Here is an 18,880-nt window from a genome sequence, read left to right as displayed (position 1 = left end):
GCACCTAATACAAAGCCTGCCATAGTGTTGAATAAATGAATTACTGTAATAGTCTATGTGAAGGATTGTCTGGATTCGTCCTCTTACCATTCTGTCCCGCTTTCCAGAACACAAAAACTGGTAGCTTATACTAAAACTCCGGTTGTGATAATTTCTTTTAGTCCTTCTGACTAAATCTTCTTTTTATGTAACTGTTTCTAGACCCTTTACCAGTTTGAAAGAGCTTAATCTACCAGGGTGCTTCTTACAGTGTATTCTGGAGTGACAAGGAATACAGACCCATTCTAGCTCAAGAGGAAGGAATATTGTAAAGAATACCTCAGAAGTTTGATGAAAGACGCTGCAGTGCTGCATAGAACTTAGACAGCTGTACAGCCTCTTTCTTGTGTCATCTTTCGCTGCAGTGCTGCATAGAACTTAGACAGCTGTACAGCCTCTTTCTTGTGGCATCACTGCTTCTTTCCATGTCTGTACTGTTAACCTGTTTCTACCGGCAAGTCTCTGCCTAGAGTTTCTGTTGTTCTATGGCTGGTTTTACACATTACCCCTCTGGTTGCCTGTGCTTTCTTTACATCATAGCAAGTCTTTTTTTTGTTTTTCTTTTCTTTTCTTTTCTTTTTTGAGGAAGATTGGCCCTGAGCTAACATCTGTTGCCAATCTTCCTCTTTTCTTTTTTCTTTTTCTCCCCAAAGCCCCCGGTACATAGTTGTATATCCTAGTTGTAGGTCCTTCTGGTTCTTCTGTGTGGGACGCTGCCTCAGCATGGCCTGATGAGCAGTGAGTAGGTCCATGCTCAGGATCCGAACCTGCGAACCCCAGGCTGCCAAAGCAGAATGAGGAAACTTAACTGCTGTGCCACCAGGCCGGCCCCACATCATAGCAAGTCTTGATACATCTTTTTGGCTGCTTTAGTCTCTCATTTTTTTCTGTTCAAAATTCCCTAGCAGAGGAATTTGATTTGTCTAGGATATCTTTTATAGCCAGTCACTCTGGTCATAAGTTGCTTGTCAGTTTATAGTTGCCCTTGCCTACCTAATAGTCCCATTCATTTATTTGACAAGTATTTTGTGTCTAATATGTACCAAGAATTGTTCTAAGTGCCTGGGGTACATCAGTAAACAAAGCAGGCCAAAAATCATTATTTTCGTTCTAGTGAGGTGAGACAGATAAGTAACAGTAAATGTAATAACCAAATAAATGAGGCTAGTGAGAGGAGTGGTAGGATTCTATGCTCCTGAACATGACTGCTGTCCTTCCTTGAACTGTGGGTGGTGCCATTTTTGATAGAAGGGGGTGTGAGCAGATGGGCAGCATAAAATAAGTCTGGTATAGATAACCTCTGATCTGTTTGCTTAGATAAACATATCATAGCAAAAGATTTAGTGAATTATGTATTAGAGTAGCATTTCTCAAAGTTCAGAGCCTATACTAGACCAAACAGTATATACTTTATACATCTATACTGTAAGCACACACAGAAGGCATTCAAATAATTAATTTTTGTCAGTTGGTACAATTAACAAATACCAAGCATCCTGTTTTGTGTAGAGCAGAGTATTAAATTTCTTCTTCTGATTAACCCCTACTCATTCTTCAGTTCTTCTGCAGATGTACTTCTTCCTCATAGCTAGTGGCAACTCCACACCAAAGCATACTAGGTAGCAACCCCAGAGAATACTGTTCAACTCTTCTGGGGTCATTGGCCAAGGCTAGAACAGTCACTTTGCCAGGGGGGTGGTGGATGGTTGGATCATCCTAGGTCACTTGCTAATCCTTGTGGCTGGACTGGGTGACCCAACAGCGCTACCAGGACCCAAGGGAAAGAGGGTTACCAAACATTAGGGAGGGAAAAGTGTGCCTGAGCAGGCCAGTATTTCCTCACCCTACCTAAATTTGTTTTGGGCAGTTTGTCTAGCGTATGTTCGTTTTTCAAAGAAAGCCATTTGCAAATGTGCTGGTATCCTGCTGAAGGTCCCCTTTTTTATATATGAGCTCCATTTGGTCATCATATTTCTTGGTTTTATGATGAGGTGGGAGAGTAGGTGCTGGGAAGAAAAACAAGAAGGCACTGACTAATAACTCCCCTTTTTTCAATGTAGCTGTGTACATTGCAGTGGACAATCACAATTTTGTCTGCCTACCACCTCTCCTTTCCAGGAAGTAGTCCCCTTTCTTTTGAGGAATTTCTTCCTCTCCCTACCCAGTAACCCAGCCTTGTTTAATATGTAGCACAGATAGGAGCTGCTTCCACAGCCACTCTGACTGACATGATCTACTTCACCTCTGAACGTAAGGATCAGTCTACAGGTGGACATCTGACTCTAGAACAGTCTTCTCTCACTATAGCTTGCTTCTCAATGTAAAATGTCACCTTCTCAGCATTCTTAAATACAACCAGTACTACCTTTAAGAATGGTTATCAGACAGAATGTATAAACTTGGAAAATAAGTTTAAACATTGAGACCAAACACTTAAAAATCAGGATACGAGAATCAGAAAATGTTTGTTTACTTTTCGTAGGATACTTTCATAAGTTCCGCAAAAGTTGTTAGCTGCAGCAATTTACATATTTGATATTTGGAACCAAGTTATTGTAGCTCTTTCCACATTTTATTTGTATTGAAATATCATTTTACGATTTTTATTTTTGCCTGTTTCTTACCTAATTTTGAAATGCATTATCATATAACAGAAAGTCTTATCACTCATGAATCATATTTCTCTGTGCATTTATAAATGTTATGTCAACATTTCAAACTAAGCTTTCATGTTATTGAAACACTGCATATTATTATGAAATCAATAAATAATATGTTGCTTCTGGAGAACTTTTGTAAGTTGTGGTCCTGCCGAAGAGGAATTTTTCATCTCTCAAATTGGCAGTAATTAAAGCAAACAAATTCTTAAAATGGCAGTTGGTAAAGATGTAGTGAAAATGCCAGTCTCATTCTTATACACAGAATGTAAAAAAATTGATAAATGTCTTCCTGGTAGGCCCTTTGGCTTTGTGGGAGTCTTTAAAATTTTGGATACTCTTTGACCCTGTAGTTATATACCTAAGAATTTTTCTTAGGAAAAATGAAGTGAGGATAAAGATTTACATAGAAAAATGCTTTTGGTAGCATTATTTATAATAGTGAGAAACTAGAAAATGTACATACAACATTAAAGACTTATTGTAAAATATTAAGTAATAAACCAATATATAAAGCTAAGTTTAGTATGATCTCAATTCTGTAGAAAAAATACACTTGTAGGAAAAGAACCAGGATAAGATAGTCCAAAATGTTAGCAGTAATTGTCTCCGGGTGTGGGATTATGGGTGATTTCTTCTTTATATTTTTATGTATTTAAATTTTTATAATTTACATTATTTTTATAATTAGTAAAAATTAATATGATAAAATAGTTATTGAGCCTAAAATATATTAGGTATGACTTTCAGAACTGAAAAACAATATAGGGACACCTGGTTAAATATGATGAGATAAATAACACGCATTTATCTCTATTTAAAAAGACAGGGAGATGTAAGCTTAAAACAATTTCTGTCAGTATTAACGAATTTATTAAAATAAACGTTTAACTCAGTAGGAACTAAGTGCCAGGAATTCAGTACACGAGGTGCTTGGCGATACAAAGAAAGAAAGAAAAGCTGAAAAGAAAGAAAAAGCTTGCTGTCATTACTTCTAGAGTTTTCTGTGGTCTTCTCTGTTACGCTAGGTTAGTTTCCCTTCTGTCATGGTACTTACCATGATATACTGAAATTATCAGTTCATTTGTCTGTTTCTCCTAATAGATTATGAGTTCCTTGAGGATAGGGGCCATATCTTTTTCATTTGTGTATTTCCAGTACCTAGCAATTTGTCGAATTAGCTCTGCTTAGGATGTCAGAAGTGGTAATGCTTGAGGTGGAGTTTGAAAAGTGAGTGCCTATGATAAACTATGTTTAGTTTAGTTTACTTTTAATGAAATCCTTCATTCCCCTATAATGATATGGATATATCAGGAGTTACTGTACTGCAGCAGTTGTTCATTCTAATTGAGAATATTTTTATTTTATTTTGCCTTTTTCAAATGTGACCTTAGTTTTAGAACACAGACTGAGTTGGTCAGTAAAGTGACTTTAACTTTCAATTTATCTTTTAAAAAAAATTTGGTCATGAAGTGATTGAACTTCAGATGAAGGGCAAAGGGGAAATTGAATTCACAGGGATGAGAGTGAGAGATGATAGTGGATGATTTAAAAAAAAAAGTAACAAATTGAATCAGGTGTTAAAGGCTTTCTTAAGTTAGATGTACAAATAATCAAAATGTTGTTGCTTTTACCTCAGAATGAGCTGGGACAACATGTAGAATATGCAAGCACTTGAAGCTCTTTAAAAAGTATGGCAAAAAGCAATTTAGATCTAACATATACTTTCCGTCCTCAACTTACTCGTAGATTACATCCTCAATATTCAGTAATAAGTTGATCCATTCTTGAGAGTCACAGGATAATTTTATAACAATAATGATAATAGACCAGTAGTTTTCAACCCGGGGCAATTTTGCCCCTGCCCCAAGGACATTTGGCAATGTCTGGAGACATTTTCGTGGTAACAACTTGGTGGTGGTGGTGGTGGCATCTAGTGGGTTGAACTAAGGATGCTGCTGATCATCTTACAATGCACAGGACAGCCCCCACCCTAACCTCCCAACACAGTACAAAGAATAATCTGGCCCAAAACATCCATAGTGCTAATGTTGAAAAAGCCTGCCTAGACAGTGGTCAGGTTCCCGTGCTGCTCTAAAAGTCTTGATATTTTACCCATAACAGTGCTTATAACCCATAACTGAAGCTTAGCACTAACAGTACCATTTCATTTGTCACTTAAAATTACTTTGTCTCCATAGAAAAGTTCTTTCTAAGTTTCAACTTGTGATAATGAGAAGATTGCTTTCCTTATTGGGAACAAAAGGCAGTTACTCCCATGGTGTGGTAGATACTCGAGATTTAAATGCCTGTGTCTATTTTTCTTAGCTTTTCGTATTGTCACTCTTTTGAGAATCTGTAGGATAGGGATTGCCTGTCATTTCAGTATTATGTTTAAAAGGAAAATACTTTTATTACGCCTTTTAAAACTTGAAAATGTTTAATCAGTATATCAATTTATTCAACAAATATTCATTTAGAAATAAGTATTAATATAGTGAGTATTCAGATTTTTTAGTACCCTATAACTAATTCACTTTGATTTTAATAATAGGGTCAGGAGCCGGCCTGGGGAAAATAATCCAGAGATTTCCACAGAAGGACTGGGATGATACACCTTTTCCACAGGGAATTGAATTGGTAAGTTGCTGTTGCATTATTGTACTTTTATAATGGTACTTTTCTTTTTATGTTATGGTTATGGTCATATTTATGTCACAATTACTGTTAAGTAATTTTTTGATTTAATTATAGCATGTTACTAGAAATAAATCCCCTGAACCCCCAAGTACAGTAATCTTTGAATACATTGATTCTGGAATGCCTGTTTTGCTGTTCTTTTTCCCATTTAAACTTCTCTCTAATATTAAAGATGAAATTGATGATCTTTATGTACTTGGAAGCTGAAAAATTCCTCTGATTCTTTAGTCAAAATCTTAGGCTAGTAGCTTCATTGACAGTGTCACTAAAGAAACACTTATTATATTCTTTTCTGAAAATTTCCAGGTTATTGTTTTAGTGAAAAATAAATGAAAAACAGACAAAAAACCAAAAGGTTGGTTTAATGGTGCCCGGTCATGGTTTGAGTTTAGTCTTGAAATCACAAATCTGAATTCTTTGTTTTTAGCTGTAGTATCTGTAGGTTGCTTTGTAATAGTGCAGTTCAGTTGCTTTATTTCTGTCAGCAATTTCAAAGGAATTTAATGGTTGAGCATAATTTATGATGGCCAGGACATTCTGTCTGGTGGCGGATCGATGATGGTAAAATGAGGGACTGGGAAGATGATCACCAAAGTATTTTGCTGTATAAAGTTTGGTTCTCAAACATACTGGTGTGTGCGTGTGTGTGTGTGTGTATGTATGTGTGTGTATTTATATTGTGTGTGTGTATACATCCACACAAATGGGAAGTATTCTTCAAAGCAGTTCTCGTTGAGAGAACGTTTATACAATATGATGGTGGAGAGTGCAGGCTCTGGAGGAGACTGCCAGGATTGAAATCTCAGCTCTGTGGTATGACTTTTGACAAGCTACTTAACTTCTTTGAGCAACAGAGTCCTCATCTATACAGTGAGGATATGACATACTAATCTCATAGGGTTGTTGTAAAGATAAAAATGGGAAAAAAATACACATAAAATGCTTAGATCAATATCTTGCATGAGGTAAGTTCTTGGTAAATGAGGTAGCCAGTTGATTATTGTTATGGTCGTTGTTGCTATTTGACGTCTTGTAGCACCTCCACCAGAGGAGGAATTGTTTGTTCTCTTGTTAGCATGATCAGAAATATCCATTAGGAGTAAAACTGGTGTTGAAAATTGTGAATTTTCTCATTTTAGCTAATAACTGTCTATTTCTGCTTCACTGAGAATAAAAGATACATTGGTGAATGCTTAATTTTGATTGTTATAACCCAGCTGTGTAAAGAAGGCCGTGGGTTCTGTAGATCCACAGAGAGGGTAAATTTTGAATTTTGGTATTAAAAATGGGAAAAGAATGTGAGGATCCAAGGAAAAGTAACTTTTTGGAGAGCCCTTGTATTCATTTCTCTTCTCCTGCACATACCTACAAATACTAGTAATTGGCCTTAAGGTGTGAATAACCAGGTATTTGTACTATTAAAGCTTTTTTTTTTCCCCTCTGAGGAAGATTCACCCTGAGCTAACATCCATTGCCAATCCTCTTCTTTTTTCGCTTGAGGAAGATTAGCCCTAAGTTAACATCTGTGCCAATCTTCCTCTGTTTGTATGTGGGACACTGCCACAGCATGGCTGGTGAGTGGAGTAGGTCTGTGCCCGAGATCCGAACCCATGAACCTGGGCTGCCGAAGTGGAGTTCATGGAACTTGAACCACTCGGCCACAGGGCCAGGCGCTATTAAAGCTTTTAAATCTTGTTTCAGCATCCTTTTTAGTGATGAAAGACAGGGGAAAATTTTGGTGCTGGGGATCTTTTGGAAATTTTTGTGAGTTCCTATCCTCCCTCACTTCAAAGTGTGGAGGGATATAAACTACATCAGTTTGACAATATGAACAGTGAACAACCTTCGTAAGTTTCAAGCACAATAGAGGTTATTGGGATGGGGAGAGATCATGATTTGGCACTAGCTGTTTAGCTATGACTGAAAGGGGATAATTTTTGTATTTTGAAAGCCAAGGGCTTAGATACTGTGATGCCTGCGGTGTTTTTCCAGTAGTGAAGGAGAAACACGTATTGATTTGACTACTTACTAAATAGTATATTTTCTTTGCATGACAACACTCCCATATTTAAGTGCCGACAGTGTCTCTCCAATAACATGTAGAGTCGTGTGCTGCTAGATTAGTGAAATGGAGGTGCTAAGAGGTAGGCAGAAATTTTCCTCGCCTAAGATTTTCCTAGATGACTTCTTGGCTGATTCTGAGCAAAGCATTTCAAGATTTGTTGAGCTAGATTAATATTTAAAGAATATTTGAGGGGCTGGCCCCGTGGCTTAGCGGTTAAGTGTGCGCGCTCCGCTGCTGGCAGCCCGGTTCGGATCCCGGGCGCACACCGACGCACGCTTGTCCGGCCATGCTGAGGCCGCGTCCCACATACAGCCACTAGAGGGATGTGCAACTGTGGCATGCAACTATCTACTGGGGCTTTGGGGGAAAAATAAATAAATAAAATTATTTAAAAAAAAAAAGAATATTTGATCTGCTGGATTATGTTGGAAATTTTCTTTTAATTTTTCTGTAATTGATAGCAGTTCTGATCTTGTAATGTCTATTGTGCTTTGTCAAGTACAAAATAAATTTGTTTATCTAACATCTATCAAAGCCCATTTTTTAAGCATAATAGTATCATTAATTGTTAAATTTTTGTTGTCTTTTTATTATTTATTGCTTTGTGCTATATTTCATGTATAAGAGATGTGCAACTATCCTGCATATGAACAGCAGTAACTTGAATAACTGTGAAATACTGTGTAATCTAGAGTAACTCCTGTAGCTTCAAGACCAGAGATAGGCCTAATAAGGTTTTAGTCTAATTGAAGGTGATCTGGCCAAGTCCCTAAGTGGTTTGTTGATTCTAGGGTGGTAGTGACCCTTTTCCGATGATTTACAGGGAAAAAAAACTTACTCCTTCCAACGTAGTGGAAAAACTTTTTAGCATATAAGGTTAATGTAATTTGTAACAGTTATATAGGTTTGATAGACTATGATGAACTCATATAAATTAGATGATTGGTGGTAGTATATCGAGTTTACAGATAAGTAAACTGAGGATTAGGGAGTTTAAACAATTTCACTAAGCTAACAGCTAAGATGCAGTAGAGCTAGGATTCAAACCCATGTCTTTTGACTTAGTCTCAGCCAAGATCTGAGACTTTTCTGAGAGTGACACTTTATGCTATGATTATCATTTGTATTTTAGTGTAAATGCAGGATCTGAAAACAGGGTTCTATAATTTGGAAGAACTGGGGTTCAGAAATGTTAAAAGAGTGTGGTGTTATTGGATAGAAATCAACTTCACTTGTTTAGTTTATGTGAGGGTAAAGCGGGGTTTAGAGCATAATATTATATTGAAATTATTTTCTCTTGCCACCTCTCCTCCCCAGACAGCATATGTTTGATGTATTTAAATTCTAAATGAAAGAAGGATAATTGTGTTCAGCCTGAAGACTGAAGTTTATGACTTGTGAGAAAGGATTTTAGGAATTCATTCACTAAAAAGTCAAATCCCAAATTTAATTTAGAGGATGCTGAATTTATTCTTTCTGTTTTTATGTAAAGAAATTGCCTTCTTTTTCTTTTCTTCTATTGAGAAATGCTGAACTTTAATTTGGATGGATTTTAAAAATAAAAATATGAAAATAAGCTAAACCAAACATAATGACTGCTTTTCCAATTCTGGGATATTTTTATCTTTTTCTTGTGCTTTTTAAGCATACGTGGAAACCACAGACAGTCATATAAATAAAGTTTCAGTTAATTTTAGTGACAGTATTTCAAAGAAAATTTAAGAATCGTTTTGCAGAGGCATTCTATGGCTAACAATCTATTTCTGATTATGGGAACAAATGTTTTTATTGCTAGATTTTGGACATCAGCAAAGTAGTGTTGTTTCGGCACCAGCTCTTTTTAAAGATGCCTTTTCTCAGAAGTGAATCTTTTTTATATCATAATTCAGAAAATGTGCCATAATCTTCACTAGGGATTGCCTGCACTGAGGCATTTGTAGATCCATCTAATTTCTTTTTGAAGACTTAAAGTACTGTGATACAAAATGTTGTGGCTTGAGTAAAAGAGAGAGAAACAGAATTTATAAATTTGAGGTTCTTAAGAAATTAATTCTGTTATTTAAATTATAGACTAGTGATTTGACTACCTTCGATATGAATCCAGTTTTCTGTAATTGTAAGTATAGATTGGGGAGAAGAGGGAAAAAAAGTCTATATTCAACATCCTGCGGTTGTAGCATAGGAGAAGTAGCCGTAGTATGGGATGCCATTTGAGGGCAGAGAAGTAAGTGTTAAATACCATGTAATGCTTTAATTCTTTATGCTATTTAGAATGTATTGAATATAACAAATGAGATAGCAGTTGTCCATCTGACCTAGCTATGAACACTGTTTGGTCAGGGAACTGAGTGTAGAAAGGATGGTAGAGAATTTTCTCCCCTCTTTGTAGAGGAATATGCGTGAAAGCAGGATGAGAATGGTAATGAACATATTGGATGACACAATCCGGGTTCACAAAGATTTTAAAAGGCTGGAATTACAGGACCTTTATCTAAGAAGATGAAATATAATAGGTAGAAATGTAGGTTCCTGCATGTGAGTATAAAAAGCCAGCTGTCGGGCCAGCCCCGGTGGCCTAGTGATTAAGTTTGGCGCGCTCCACTTCGACGGCCTAGGTTCATTTCCTGGGTGTGGACCTACACCACTCGTCTGTTAGTGGCGATGCTGGGCTGGTAGCTCACATACAAAAAGAGGAAGATTGGCAGCGGATGTTAGCTCAGGGCGAATCTTCTTCAGAAAAAAAAAGCCAGCTATATAAGTAATTCTTTAGAATAAAGATAGGCAAGATAATTTGCCAGCTAGAGAGATTTGAGAAATACAACAAGACAGCTAAAAATAAAAAAAATATAATTATAAAAGATACCTATTGAAAGTACTATAGGTAGCATCTAAAGCCTCTGTGCTGAGGTAGAGCACTTGGTGATGAATTCAGTTTTAAAGATAGTGTAAAGGATGTGTGGAAGGAATCTTGATTTTGCATAGAGTTGAGGATGAAAACATAAGAATACTGCTATGAAGTGTGAAGACGTGGCTTTTAAAACATACTAAGGACTACCAAAAGGACTTTTTAAGTTGTGTTCACAACAAAGCAAGTGGATATAGATGGAGTTTAAGCTGGAAAGTGGTGGTTTGAGCTCACGTTTTTGTTTCCTACCCCCAGACAATTGTCTCTTTGAAGTAACAAAACCACATGGCAGGTTGTAACCTGGTGGAGTCTAGAGGGTACATCTGAGGTAGTAGATTCTCTCAACATCTCTGAGGTGGAAGATCGTCAGTCTTGGTGTTATTCTTCTCGCATTCCTCCATGCTCACTAAAGTGGTTTGTTATCCTATACTAGACTTTCAGTTACTCACGCTTGTGTTTATTTTGCTAATGCATCGATAGCCTCAGTTATGCTACAGAATCTTCACCTACGCAGTCTCCATGGTCTACTACTTAAGTACTGCTTTCAAAACCATCTTAGACAAGGTTTGCTTGCCATGCTGGAGTTCTGCTATACCTGATGCTTTGAGGCTGTAGAGAACTTCCTGAGGAAGATGTAGAACTACACAGCCTAACCTACAACAAATTCATATTGTTTGCAAGTAGCCTGGCCCTCTACCACATGGAATATTGCTACTCATCTCTCATGTAATTGTCTATCATATCACTGCTATGGGTTAATCTATGCTTCTTAACTTCCAGTACCTTTTTCTACTCTTTCATTTTCGTTCATCCCAAGTATTCTTAATATTAGTTAAAAAATATTTTCTTGATTTTATTTCTTTTAGCTGTTATTCTGTTTCTTCATTATAAAATGTTTCAAATGATCCTTCTTCATTTGCTGTCTTCATTTCTCTAAGAGTCGAGTATGGTACAGTGGAAAGAATATGGGATTTGGAATTTTAAAACCTTGAGCAAAGTTAATTTACCCTTTCTGATAATATTACTTTTCCTACAGGGCAATTATCAGGTGATTATCTATTAATATTTTGATAAACTATAATGTTGATTTCTTACTCTCATCTCTCATACCCATCTCACTCACATTTCAGGGGTTTATTCTGAAGTATAGTTTATGTCCTTTCCATTCTGAAGTTGCAGGGTTGAAGTTTATTAATATTTTCTAAATTCATTAAGGTAATACTAGCTATTATAATAGATGAACCTTGAGATCTTAGTGGCTAGCATGATAGAAGTTTTTTTCTTCTTACTTGTATAAAGTCTGATTAGTGGCAGTGGGGTAGGTAGTAGTGGGGCTTGCCATCTTCAAAGTGTGATTCTCAGGGTCATCTTGGGCATCAGTATTCAGTTGGCAGAGTGTAGTAGGAGAGAGCATGGAAGATAGTAAATATGGGTTTTATGGGGTAGGCCTGGGAAGCTGTATACATCACTTCTATTTTATTCCATTTATCAGAAGTTAGTTGTATAGCCACAGTTAACTGTAATGAGAATTTGGCAAATAAAGCCTAGATGTCTGCCTAGGAGAAAAATGAAACAGATTTAGTGAACAACTAGCTTTTCTCTGCCACAGTGTTCTTGCTGAATTCAAAGATCCTTTCCCTTATCTTAATTCTTCTTGACCACTTTAGTTTTTGACATCACTAATTCGGTCTTTGTGGTATAATAAAAAATAAATATTTAGTCTTTGTCTCAATTCCTGGCACAGAGCTCCTGAAACCTTTGGAATTTACTATGTCTTGTATGCTAATGAGATGGCTTATGGGTTTAGAGGGCCCTAGACAGCTTCAGGGAGGGGACTGATCTGCCAGAGGAATCAACCATGTGATTAGAAGGCTGAAAATTTCAGCCCCACGGGGAGGGGAAAGGGGCTGGAGATTGAGTTCAATCACCAACTGCGTACCTAATGAAACTTCCACAAAACCCCTAAACAAGAGGTTCACAGATCTTCCAAGTTGGTGAACACATTGATGAGCTGGGAAAGTAGTGTGCTTGGAGAAGATATGGAGGCTCTGTGCCACCCCCTTCCTCCATACCTTGCATTACACATCTCTTCCATTTGGCTGTTCCTGGATTGCATCTTTTATAATAAACTGGTAAATGTTAAATAAAGTGCTTTCCTGAGTTCTGTGAGTTGTTCTAGTGAATTATTGAACCTGAGGGGTGTGGTCATTTGAACCCCTGAATTTATAGTCTGCAGGCAGAAATATGCTTAGCCTGGGTGCCCTGTTTGCAGCTGGCATCTGAAGTGAGGGCAGTCTTGTGGGGCTGAACCCTGAGCCTTTGACCTATGGTGTCTGTGCTAACTCTGGGTAGTTGGTGTCAGAATTGAATTGAATTGTTGGACACCCCATTGGTGTTGGGAAAAAACCCACATATTTGATGTCAGAGAAAATACAACATGGGTGTTCATCATGCTAATTTTCTCTTAATTTCGACTCCAGTTACTTTTCTTCCATTTTTTTCCTGTTTTTGTTTTATTTTGTTTTTGTGGCCCCCTTATTACAGACTTGCTGTAAGAATCAGTTTTCACTTTTTGGTGTTTCGTTTTCTCTGGAAAGTGATGGTATCACTAGTCTGTCAGTCTTTTGTATTTGAATCCCAGTCATGCCTTTGATTATCCTTTTCTGTAATTCCTGTAATCTAATTGTATTGCCTACATGTCTCAGGCAGAGCTAATCCATATTTTGGTATCTTTTTCTAATACCAGATTTCTAGTGTGGGGTGACTTCGGTAACAAATATCCTGGAAGGTTAAATCGAAGGTAGTTCTTGCCTAATTTCACTTCTAGCAATTTGCCCTGTAGCTAAACTGACACTATGGTAAATATATATTATTCAAACCAGAATGCTTTTGAGCGTGAAAGGTAGTGAATTACAAAGCATGCATAAACTGGTACTATCCTGAACAAACTTATTTGTATAGTTACTTATACATATGCATGTATAAGGTTATTCATAGAGGAAGAATAGAAACTACCTAAACATCCATAATAGGAGACTTATTGAATTAGTGGTGCCACAGTCATTCATCAGAATATAATGCAACTGTTAAAAAGTGTGAGACAGAAGAAGATGTACAAATGGCTAACAAGCACATGAAAAGATGATACCATCACTAATCATTAGCAAAATGCAAATCAAAACTACAGTGAGATACCACTTCACACCTATTATGATGGCTTCTGTTAAACCCAGAAAATAACAAGGGGTGGTGAGGATGTAGAGAAATTGCAATCCTGTTGATGGAAATGTGAAATGGTGCAGCTGCTATAGAAAACCGTATGGCGGTTCCTCAAATAATTGAAAATAGAATTACTATATGATCCAGCAATTTCACATTGGGTATGTACCCAAAAGAACCAAAAGCAGGGCCTCGAGCAGATATTTGTACACACATGTCCATAGTGGCACTATTCACAATAGCCAAAAGGTTGAAACAGCCCAAGAGTCCATTGACAGAAGAATGGATAAACAAAATGTGGTATATACACACAGTGGAATATTATTCAGCCTTAAAAAGAAAAGAGATTCTGACATATGCTACAGCATGGATGAACCTTGAGGACATTTTGCTAAGTGAAATAAGCCAGTTACAAAAAGACAAACACTTTATGATTCCATTTATATGAGGTACCTAGAGTAGTCAAATTCATAGAGACAAAGTAGAATGGTGGTTGACAGGGTCCAGGGGCAGGGAGAAATGGGGAGTCGTTTAGTGGGTGTAGATTTTCAGTTTTACAAGATGAAAAGAGTTCTGGAGATTGGTTACAGAACAATATGAATGTACTTAACACTAAGTGTACACTTAAAAATGATGAAGATGATAAGTTTTATGTTATGTATATTTTACTAATACTAAAATTGTTTTAGAAAAGTATGAGATAGTGCTTTATGCAGTGACATGAATAAATCTCTAAGACATATGGTATAACAAATAGCCAAAACAATTCTTAGAAGAAAGAACACAGTTGGAGGACTTGTGCTACCTGGTTTCAAGACATACTGTAAAGCTCAGTATTCAAGACAGTGTGGTATTGGCTTAAGGATAGATGTGTAGATCCATGCAACAGTCTAGAAGCAAACTCACACATATGGTAAATTGATTTTCAGTAGAGTTGCCAAGGTAATTCAGTTGTGGAAAAGATAGGATTTTCAACAAATGGTGCTGGAACAACTAAATATCCATTTGGTAAAAAAATTAGCCTTGATCCTACCTCACACCATATAGGAAAATTAACCTGAAATGGATTATAGATTAAATGTAAAAGCTAAAACTATAAAGGTTTTAAAAGAAAACTTAGGAGAACATCTCTGTGACCTTTAGTTAAGCAAAGATTTTTAAATAGAACACCAAAAGCATGACTAAATAAAGTTTCTCTGGAGTACTTGAAAATCCTTTGAAAAGTAGTATAGCATCATGCAGAAAAAGTGGATAGTCAGATAGCAAGAATTCCCATTTTGTTTTATAGATTTTGCCTGGATCTACAAAATCTTTGGATGCTCCTTGGGCCTTCTGTTTTTTGCCATTTACCTTTAGTGAGGAGGAGGACATTGGAAGAAATGAGGGGACATGGGAGACTAGGAGCAGTTCACCTAGGAACTCAGAGCAAAGTTTTCTCAGGTGTTACCTATTCTGCTAGCCAGGTTTTCTTGAAACCAAAATTTTGGGTATATTCAAATCTATGGGATGACTTTGACAACAGAACTTCTTTTTTAAAGTTTTAATGGCTTTAGATGGCAGCCAACTTTAGATATAAAAACATTATTATATGTGAAAGATTATGTGATATGGAGGAAAGAATACTGAACTCTGAGATTTTATTTATCTGTCTGTATCGGTATATATACCTTTATATAGGTATATAATTTGATTATAAAAGGCAACAGCTGTTTAGTGAGAGCATCAACTCTCTAGGTCATATAATCTAATTTCAAAGGTATATAAGGAGGATATTTTGATACTGTCCATCCTCCACCCCCCAGTTCTTGGTCTAACCAGTTCTTTGATGGTCAAGACATCTTATTAATGTATGAAATTTGTTCACATCTTTTTGCTTGAGTTTGTATTGTACTATGAATATTCATGTGGAACTTTCCCAGTTATGGATGTTACTGTGCATGGTCATCACCTTATAACTTACAAATGTGCCAGTTTTAAAAAGTGAAGTATTTGGTGGCCTCTAGTGGTACTTATGTGTCTATAGAAAGTCACTAATATCACCCGTATGCAAAAGTTTAGGGGGAGAGAGTTATTACTAAGGTGACAAAACACAAATATGTATATTTATTGAAAAGTTTTTTAATCTTTGAGAACTAAAAGTTTATTAATCAATTATAAATCTATCAGTGATATGGCTGTGTGTACTATTACAGCAAATTTTATCATCACTAGACTTTCCTTACTTTCAAGAAAGGCCTTGAAATTATATATGTATGTCTTAATTGATAGTATTTCTATGTAGTTTGTACTTATGTCAGCAATAGTTTACTGTTGTGTTGCACTGAAATGTGTCCATGAAGGGGGATGGTAGGAACATCTTTCCTTAAATACATCTCCTTAAAGATAATAAAAGCTAAAAATAGGGTCAGTATTTCATAAATTAGTCACAAAGATAATCTCTTCTCAGTAAAGTTTATTTCTTTACACAGCTAATTCTGGCTAGCTTAAAGATACTTTAAGTTAGGCCAAGAATTATCCAGAATATGAAATATATGTGAAAATTTAGACAGATCATTTCGAAAGTTGGGAAAATTTGTATAAATTTAAGATTCAGAAAGTGAAAGAGAAAACTTACAATTTTAGATAAGTTAAATTTATTTTAGATGCTGAAATTCATCTCCATTCATGCTAAAAATTAGATATTGAAATCTAGAAATTTAATAATTTACCCAAGGTCATATAGCTACTTACTGTTGGCTGAGATGATTATAAAACCCTGGTCTTTTGACTCTGCTAAAGCTTTTCTAAAACTAAAATAAAATATTCTTTGTGTTAGATGGGGCAAGCTGATTGTTAAAAAAAATTTTTTTTTTTGCTAATTTTTTTAAAAAAATTAAATAATTAACAGAATAAGCCTTGTTCTTATTAGGAAGGTTTAATGTGCATTAGGAAGACACAAATAGAAAAATATTTTAGTGTTAAAATCACAAGAGTCTAGTGACATGTCTGTTGGTAATTAAGGAGTTGGCAGCTTTTGTTTTTTCCAAAGATAGACTATATTTACAAGAAACACCTATAGTATGTGTGGCCTCAGGAATAACTTTATGACAGCCATAGTGTTCTTTTTTTGTGTGTGTGAGGAAATCAGCCCTGTGCTAACATCTGCCAATCCTCCTCTTTTTTTGCTGGCCCTAGGCTAACATCCGTGCCCATCTTCCTCCACCTTATATGGGACACCGCCACAGCATGGCTTGCCAAGCAGTGCATCGATAACGCGCCCAGGATCTGAACTGGCGAACCCCAGGGCCGCCACAGTGGAGTGCGCGCACTTAACCGCTTGTGCCACTGGGTCGGCCCCAGCCATAGTGTTCTAATTAAAGAGTTAGATTCTACTGTTGGGTTCATAACTGACTGAAAGATTTCATTAAGGGTAGTAAGATCTTCAGTACTTTTCTCAAATTCAGTACTATGTACTTACTTTGGAAGGAGGAATAAACTACTATAAAACTTCTAAGAAGTGCTATTTGTGAATTAATTTGTGGTCTCCATTGTTTGAGGTTCCCTGGGTTCTTTCCCCAGGCAGTGATTGCTTTTCCTGAGACTTCTGAGGACTGATAAACAAAAACCCTGGATTCTGGTTTTAAATGTTTTACTTTCTGACAGGCCAGAGAAATGAAGGAAGAGACATATTCTGAGTTGAAAAGAGACACAGGAAGACCCCCTGCTCATAAGTAATATTTTCTACTAATTCCATCAACTAGAGATTCTTTTAAACTGAGTGTGGCTTCTTTAAAATTTCTGGACGATGCATTTCAATTCCACATGAATATTTACTTATATTAATATTGTTCTACCTAGGTAATGTCTGTAATTTTATCTCACAGAACAGCCTGTTGCCTGTTGGAGACAGTGACAGCTTTAAGTAGAATGATGTGATGCTGCTGCTACTAAAAGTGAAGAATTGTTTCCTAAACATGAAAAAAGGGGTTAGGGTAGAGTCCAGAAACTAATAAGTTAGATATAGATCACTGGTGATTTTCTTAAAAAAAAAGATCATTAAAAAGCTGGCTTATGGGGCCATCCTGGTGGCGTAGTTCACACGCTCCGCTTCGGTGGCCCAGGGTTTCGCAGGCCTGGATCCTGGGCGCGGACCTACACATTACTTATCAAGCCATGCTGTGGCAGGTGTCCCACATATAAAGTAGAGGAAGATGGGCACAGATGTTAGCCCAGGGCCAATCTCCCTAAACAAAAAAAGGAAAAAAGCCGGCTTGTGAGTACTTAGGAAAAACACAACTTTTTTTTGGTAATTTGCTCATTTGTCCAGTATTTTGCCTTAAAATTTATAGCCATTTTGAAAATTTTAGCTATGACTTACTGCCAGGTCATTCATTTAACAGATATTTATTGAGCGCTTTCTGTGTGTCAGCCACTGAGGTCGATGTTAAAGATATGGCAGTGAACCAGAGAAAATCCCTGTCTTCTTAGAACTTAAATTTCTAGAGTAGAGGGATTGGCACTAACCATAATGAATAAGTAAATTATATAGTACCTGAGAAGTGATAAGTACTATTATTAAAAAATAATAAAGGAGTGATGGGAACAATGATGGCCCATTAGTTTGTAAATAACCAAGACAACCAGTTACCTGTTGCTGCTTGCCAAAGAGTCTAAGGAAAGCAAATGAGCTAGTTAAATAGCTTTTAGAATTTTGCATGTTTTTGATAAAAATTACCAAGAAACTTATAACTACATAGTTTTAACCGTACCAAATTATTAAAGAAAATACCTTTAATATGAAGTAGTGATGGACTTTAGTTTCTTGGCCTAAAGTAGCCAAGAATTATTCAGACATGTGGGTTGTACATGACCGTGATTATAATTTTCTGTAGTCAAATAGGTTATACATTCAATGTGCAACCTATTTGAATGTGATACAATATTTTAAAAAATATATGTATTTCATACAAAGAAAAGAAAAAGGTAGAGAGATGTAGAGTCCTCATTTGCAGTTTATCATTAAAGCAAGTTAAGTACAAGTGTAAAAATCTTATGCATTTCTAAATTAATCCTATAACTGAGTAATTACTTAACTAACATAGGACTTTTCAATTTGGGGCTTATAAGGAAAAAATGATTCTATATGCTTTTGATACCAGGGACTTGTTTCCCTAATTATTTGTTGGCATACATAATACAGCATTTAAGGATTTATTCTTTTCATACAATTCATAGACTTGATCATTTTTTTAGATTAATGTAATTGCCTAGTTTCTAAATACAGAAATATATAAATAAGGTTAATTTGTCCTTTAA

At 36.3% G+C, this 18,880-nt stretch overlaps 1 protein-coding gene across 4 annotated transcripts in view; it reads left to right on the top strand.

The window, feature by feature from the left end:
• The window catches only part of SBF2 (SET binding factor 2), a 507,948-nt gene that overhangs the window by 107,220 nt on the left and 381,848 nt on the right, over window positions 1-18,880 (top strand). For all 4 annotated transcript variants that reach the window (XM_058545967.1, XM_058545970.1, XM_058545966.1 and 1 more), the window contains exon 2: window positions 5,251-5,336. In XM_058545967.1, the coding sequence (XP_058401950.1) occupies window positions 5,251-5,336 (86 nt within the window). The remainder of the gene's footprint in view (window positions 1-5,250; window positions 5,337-18,880) is intronic.

This window comes from Diceros bicornis, chromosome 7 (assembly GCF_020826845.1).
Source record: "Diceros bicornis minor isolate mBicDic1 chromosome 7, mDicBic1.mat.cur, whole genome shotgun sequence".
NCBI lineage: Eukaryota > Metazoa > Chordata > Mammalia > Perissodactyla > Rhinocerotidae > Diceros > Diceros bicornis.
Note: the sequence above shows the minus strand (reverse complement) of the source record. Positions and strands in the feature narration are given on the sequence as shown.